We start from the raw sequence: 7,396 nt of genomic DNA on the forward strand, positions 1-7,396 counted from the left end.
TTCAGGTCAGCTTTTTAAACCCACACTCCAGTGGTAATGACATAAACTGTATTTGTTTTCTTCCTAGAATTTCATCCTCGGGCTTGGGGGAGGAGAGTCAAGGCTTCCACCTCCGGCAGGGAGCCCTACCTGGGTCCTGGGGAAGTCTGGACCCCCGTGGCTGCAGGGTGGGACCTTCTGTGGAGGGGGGGGCGTCACGCCACGCTCCGGCTCCCCTGCGGAGGGCGCCTTCGGGAGACCTCTACCTCCTGGGCCCTTTTCTCCCTCTCCCTCTGGGAACTCCAACTGGAAAGAGGCAAGAGGCTCTGCCCTTCTAGATGGGTCAGTGGCTGAGGGCCAAAGGAAAGGGAAGAAAGAACTGTCCTCAGTCTAGGTCACAATTTCTCGGAGGATGGGCAGGTTTTTGGGGGGGGGGCATTCAAAGGTACAGGATAACCGTGGCACTATTTCCAAGGACATGATCTTATTTGAATGTTTTTAGGGTGGGGGAGGGTTTCATGATACAAGTCAAACCAAAACGGTGTTATCACTATGCCACTGCAGGAACTTTTAAGTCAAATCAGGAGACCCAAGAACATAAATGGAAAGAAGTGTAATTCCATCCGCTTCTTCTCAGCTCGTGGCAGGGAACTTTGGGCTCGGCTCCAAACTTAACTACGGTATAAGTTCATGTCTCTTTGTTGTGAGGGAAACTTTGGTGGGAAGTATGGAGGCACTGGCTCCAGCAGAAAGAATCCTGGTGGTCCATAGGAACACCGACCCAGCTCAGAAGACAGCCGGGTGGTTGCAGGCTCAAAGTCCTAGTGTGTAACGAAGAAAAAGTACACCTGCCTGACCTTGCCCTCTGCCCTGCACCCTGGGCAGCTGAGTGGGGCTGATCCAGCTGGCAGCTTGAGGGGTAGGGGTTTCTAGGTGTCCCCCTTAGAAACACAACCAACAGGTACAATTAGACATCACTTGGCTATCTGTGGGATTTTCAGGCAAGCATTTTATATGTTTACATTCACAAAGTTAAAAACCTGAAAATACAATACTTACTGTCTTTTTTTGAGTTACTATATCCTGAAAAGATAGGATCAATATAGCTTTTTTCCAAAACAGTTAATTTCCATAAGCACTAGTAAGCACTTTGTCCCCATGCCATCAACTGGCACCCATTTTAGAGCAAGAGTTAATCATTGGAAACCTCCCCCTGTAAAAAGCTTCAAGAAGAATGGGCCTCTAAGAAATGTAAAATTCATGTTCTAAGGAAAATTTATCATGATTGGTTAGCTTTGGAATTCCTGGGGGACATATATGGTTATAAGGGTTTTCCCATAGCAATGGCAATGCTTCTGTCCAAAGATATTTCGAGATTCAAGTTCGGGGCTCGGAATGCCCTGCACCTCGCCTTCTCAGTGACAGCAGTGAAGCGCATGGGCAGCCCATGGTAACCTTGGGCCTGGAACCATTTCTTGAGTCATCAGTGTGAAGGCTGCAGGCCACACCCCGCCCAAGTCAGTCTTCCTACAGAAGGGGTGTTGCTGACAGGATTCCTGACATCTCACTATAGGTATTATATTTATATATATTCACTATAGGAATTTTCAAACTCAAACTCAATGACAACAGTTTTAGTCGGTTAACTTAGCATAATGGTTATGCAGTCCTTGACTGTATCATTTATGCGCTGCAAGCCATTTGCTGAAAAAAGAAAACATAATTAAACAGCTGTCCCCGTAAAATGTGTTTTATGTGTTCTGAGATTTCTATTTTCTGACAAGTGCAGATCGCTTCTTCTGGTGTCAGATATAACTGAGTACCCATTTCTGTTTTAGGAAGTATTCTTCCATATCATTAAAAATTAAAACTTATCTAGGTCACGGGACTTTCCAGAGGAGTTCACTAACGCACAAATGAGCAAAAAAATTTATTGAATTGGGGAAAAATACATTCTAGTTTCACGTTTCTCATCAAAATACAGCTTAATAATCTACCCTTTCACATCTTCTAATTCTAAATATTTCTAAGCATAACCACTTTAGTGAATATCAGTAAAAGAAAAAAAATCTAAATATCTAAAGTAATTTAGATTGGTTTATAGCCTTTTGGGAAACTATTTTACAACGTAAAGTATAAGAGCAAAACAGTTTCTTCTTCCACTGTCACATGAATGACTCTTAAAATACAGCACTGTGCTAGGATGAGAGAGGACACACCTATATAAGATGTATGTGATATATTAACACATAAAGGTTACACATCTGAGATAGGTAGTATTTCTACCAGGAAATAATCCCAAATTGTTACAGAACCCAGAAACATCTGGTTAATATCAGACCTTAAGAAACACAAACAAAAATGTCCAATTTGCCATCACAAAATTGTGTCATTTATATACTAGTGACTTTTAATGCTAAGGCAGCTGAACATTTAGAAATGACGTCCATGAAAGCTAACTCTGAACCACTGGTTCTCACCTCTGGCTGCACATTTGGGAGGTTAAAAAAAAATCCCCTAAAGATTGTGACATAATTGATCTTGGTGTGGCCTGGGTACTGCGATATTTACAAACCCCCCAAATGATTCTAAAGTGCAGTCAAGGTTGAGTAACACTGCTGTAAACAAACTAATCTTTTATTCCTGAAATGATTTAACATAGACCAGGATTTCTTGACTAATGTTAAGATATTAAGCAATATTAATATTAGCTAAATTTTGTAACAACTCACATCTGACCTTCACATTTTACAAACAGGAGCATTTTTAAAAGTACTGTTATCCAAAAAAGCTTGTATCAAATTTGCAAAAATACATTTAAAAATTCTCAATAATTACTGAGCTGTGTATGAACACACAAGTTTTCAGGTTTGCTTGGCTTTAAACTGGGGAGAAAAAAATGACAGATTAAATACTGATTACATTTGTGCTAAACGTTTCTACCCATTTTGGTAACTGTTAAACGTCTTCCTATTATTATCCAAGTTGAGATTTTTTTTTTTTTAATGTGCAGGTTTGGATCAAATTGCCCAACAGAGGATTCAAAGTGCTGTGTTTGCTTCAACAGAAACTAACAGGAGTTTTTGCCTTCACCTCCCCACTGAGCTTAGAAATATTCAAGTTGCCTGCAAACGCACATCTCTAGCACATACGCTCACACAGAAGCCAGGAAGCCACCTGTGTGAGCTAGAACCTGGGGGTGGGAAGGAAGGAACTGCAGGAGCAAATCTTTCTTGTTTTTCTCCAACCTCCTCTGTTACATGTACATTTCAAATGAACACACAATACTGCTTTCCCAAAACAAAGTATTCAGGAGAAGGTGAACAATACTCTTTACCTTCAATGAAAGAGCAGCGTCAGCATCGGTGTCGTGGTACAGGATCACATTATTGGCCACGTCAAAGCTTTCACGGACTCCAAGATGGTAGAAGAGGGAAGGCTGTCTGGAGACATCGCTCATGTCCACCACGGCAACATCTGAGATGAACAAGGAGGGGACAAGGTCGGGGGAGAGAGAGGTGATCTACTTAATCTACTTTGCGATGATCGCCAACGGGGAGCTGCTGCAATCTGCATTTCTCTCATCAGCCTTTCAGGTAAAGCAGAAGTAAGGAATGATTTGATTAAAATCACCCCCATGAACTTCAGAAGAAAAGCTGAACAGGAATAAAAACTAAAAACCAAAAAACTCTTCCTTCTTCAAAGTGCTGAGAACATAGTCTCACTTAAAAATTGCTGGTGGATTTATTTTAAATGTTATTTTTATTAGGAAATTTATCATATCCAAAGAATGTATTTAGCTTATATATAAAGTATTAAGTATAATGAAATGAAAAACCATGCACCCACCATGCAGCCCAAGACACAAAGCGCTATCTGTACTGTCAGAGCTCCATATGCCTCCTCGTAATCACATCTCTCCCTCCTGCCCAGAGAACGCCTCCATCCTGATCTCTGCATTTATCAGTTCCCTGCATATATCTGTATATGCATATTATATATTATTATAATTATGAATTCCTAAACAGTATATTGTTTAGTTTTGTATGTCTTTGAACTTTATATAAATAGTATCATACTGTGTATATTCTTTGACTTGCTGGTTTTTGGTGTGAAACAACCAACTTGTATGTTTAGCTCTAAGTTCATGCATTTTCACTTCAGCACATGATTTCTTCTTTTCCTATTTCAAACTGTTGTAATGAACATTCCTGCACCACGCTCCTGGTTCATATGTCACCATCAACTGGACGGCACAGATCACATGCCCGTGGAGTTGTGTCCTAGAGAGACTTTAATCAAAGAGGGGTGGGATAGGGAGGGTGGGAGGGAGGGAGACACAAGAGGGAAGAGATATGCGAACATATGGATATGTATAACTGAGTCACTTTGTTATAAAGCAGAAACTAACACACCATTGTAAAGCAATTATACGCCAATGAAGATGTAAAAAAAAAAACAACAAAGCAGAGGGGCAACACAGAGCATCAATAAAGAACAAACTTAAATTTGCCTAGTAGCATTGGACACCATTTCAAGTCATTTTCAAGAGAGTATCAGAGCTCCAAGTTTGACTGGACTTTGTCCACGATGTACAGCAGAAATTTGGGGAAATAGTGCCCAAACTTATGCTTGTGCTGCTCTGACCCCACAGGAAGTTACTGAAAATCCCAATGAAACAGAACAGAGGCGAGGTGAATAGGGACATGAAGAAACAAAAAGGCAGAGAGATGCTACATCAGCACCAGGCACCACTGGGAGGCCTGAGACCGAGCCTTGGCAAGTCCTGGGTGGGCCTTTTTATTCCCTAATTTATGGGTTGTCTGCTCTATGCCAGGCACTGTGCTTGGTGCCAGGGACAGAAGTGTGAACAAGGCATAATCCCTTTCTTCGAAACCATGCTTGATACAACGGAGGCGACGGGAAGGAAGAAGTGGTTAGAATCAGGGTAAGGAAGGCTAAGATGAGGGGAACAGTGACAGAGGCACCCCTGGGGGGGGCACCGAACCCACACTCGGCTGGAGGGCAGTCAGGGAAGGCTGAAAGCATGTGACCTGTCTGGAGCCTGAGGGTCCATATGAGGCAGGAAAACTGGGGAGAGGATGGGCGGATGGAAAGGGAGGGAAAAAGCATTGTAGGAAGAGAAGGCAGCAAGTGCAAGCCAGTGGTCAGGGGCGTGTACATGTTGGGGCCACTGCAAATCATTTCACAGGACCAGAACACCTAAGAAGATGAACCTGGAAGGGTTAGTAGGTGCCAGACAGGTGAAGGCGTCTGAAGGCCATGTTAGGGGGGCTGGACACTAGCTTGAGACAATGAGAAACCTATGGAAGGGTGTGGGGGTTTTTTTGGTTTTTTTATTTTCATTATGGAAAATTACAAACATGTATGTAAAAGTAAACAGAATAGTATAATGAAACCCCTGTAGCCCCCACTTCCCTCAACAATTATCAACTCAGCCAGCCTTGTTTCATCTCTACTGCCAACCACACCATCCCCTTCCACATAATTTTGAGACAAATCCCCGGTATCATATAATTTCATCTCCAAATACTTCAGTATGTTTCGTTAAAAGAACTCAAAGAAAAAAAAACAACAAATAACCATAGCATCAATGTCTCATCATTATTTAAAAAAATAATCATGAAGGGCTTAAACAGGAGACTATCATATCCAAATTCACCCTTTAGAGGTTATTGCTCAAGAAAGGACAAATGTATATACTGAGGAAACGCTTTTTACAACCCAGCCTGGTTAATTTATCTCAAGTGGATACCTGGTCCCCAGAGACATCTGCTCAGCGTGGAAACCACACTGCAGCTGAATAAATGAGACGTTCTGCCCACATGAGTTTTCCCTGGACTCTATTACCTTCTCAAATGAAAAAGAATGTGTTTCCTACTGATGTTATTAGGAAATGGCAACACAGATGCTAATTCCAAGGCCCTGGGGACTTCTATAATTAGTTAACAAAGGACAGGAAGCAAATGGAGGAAGACAAAGGAGAGTGGTGGGAAGGGGCAGAGCAGGGGTGAAGGACTGCAGCCCCCACTCATACAGACCATTTTCACAGGAAACCTGCAACTTGGTGGAGTAGCTTGTAGCCAAGTAGATTAAATTTTAATCTGGTGACATGAGTTCCTGCTTTCCTCTGCCCTCTCAATGTTCTGTGCTGAGACCTGTACGCTCGCCTCACCACGTCCACTAAGGAGCCCCTCCGTGGCTCCACCGAGGGTTGGGATGGAGATTTTTCTTGGTGTCTCATTAAAACAGGACAGACTGAAGCAAGATGGCTACTGAGTGACTCAGGGGGGGAAATGCTGGACGCGTGCTGGATTCCAGCCCTGAGGAGGACAGCACGGGACTTTATCACGCTACCTCAGAAAGGAAATCCTATTCAAAAGGCATGGTTGGGCAAAGCTTTGGCACAGTGAACTGCTAAGGAAAAAAGGGCAGAAACAAAGACATGTTTGCTGGAAAATGGGCAAGATAGTTTCACGTCATCTTACTTAATCTTTGCAACAACACTCTGAGTACTCCCCAATCCCGGGAGTGCGCAAGGGCCGCTGTGCCTGCACACCCATATCAGGGGGATGATGGCCAGCACACGCTGAGGAAAGAGGCAGCAAGCATCCAAGCTAATAACAGCCACTGAGTTCCGGAAAAGGGGTGGAGGAGACCGACTTGAGCTTGTCTTCTCACAACAGCACCAAAACCACAAGTAACTGCTGAACAACCATTGACAAAAAAGACTGGAAGCTACCAAAAAAGACTTTTTACACTCAAAGACAAAAAAGAAGCCACAGTGAGAAGGTAGGAAGGGCACTTTCGGAACATAATCAAATCCCATACCCACCAGATGGACAACCCACAAACTGGATGGTAATTGTATCGCAGAGGTCCTCCCATAAGAGTGAGAGTCCTGAGCTTCTGAGTGAGGTCTCAGAGACCTCTGGGACAACATTAAATGCACCAACATTTGCATCATAGGTGTCCCAGTAGGAATAGAGAGAGAGAAAGGGCCTGAGAAAATATTTGAAGAGATTATAGCCAAAAACTTCCCTAACATGAGAAAGAAAACATTCAGCTTAAGACCAGGAAGTGCAGAGAGTCCCATACAAGATAAACCAAGGAGGAACACACCGACACACATATTAATCAAACTGACAAAAATTAAAGACAAAGAAAAAATATTAAAAGCAAGAAGGGAAAAGTGGGCTTCCCTGGTGGCACAGTGGTTGAGAGCCCGCCTGCCGATGCAGGGGACACAGGTTCGTGCCCCAGTCTGGAAAAATCCCACATGCCATGGAGCGGCTAGGCCCATGAGCCATGGCCGCTGAGCCTGCGCATCTGGAGCCTGTGCTCCGCAGCGGGAGAGGCCACAACAGTGAGAGGCCCGTGTACAGCAAAAAAAAAA

The 7,396-nt window shown here is 43.3% G+C and overlaps 1 protein-coding gene across 1 annotated transcript in view; it reads right to left on the bottom strand.

Moving 5' to 3' along the window:
- The window catches only part of MAP3K15 (mitogen-activated protein kinase kinase kinase 15), a 143,103-nt gene that overhangs the window by 107,959 nt on the left and 27,748 nt on the right, over positions 1–7,396 (bottom strand). Inside the window, 1 exon segment of the mRNA XM_029241260.1 lies at positions 3,317–3,456. Within this exon segment, the coding sequence (XP_029097093.1) occupies positions 3,317–3,456 (140 nt within the window).

Source organism: Monodon monoceros, unplaced genomic scaffold (assembly GCF_005190385.1).
Source record: "Monodon monoceros isolate NGI ecotype Baffin Bay Population unplaced genomic scaffold, NGI_Narwhal_1 Super_Scaffold_22, whole genome shotgun sequence".
Lineage (NCBI taxonomy): Eukaryota > Metazoa > Chordata > Mammalia > Artiodactyla > Monodontidae > Monodon > Monodon monoceros.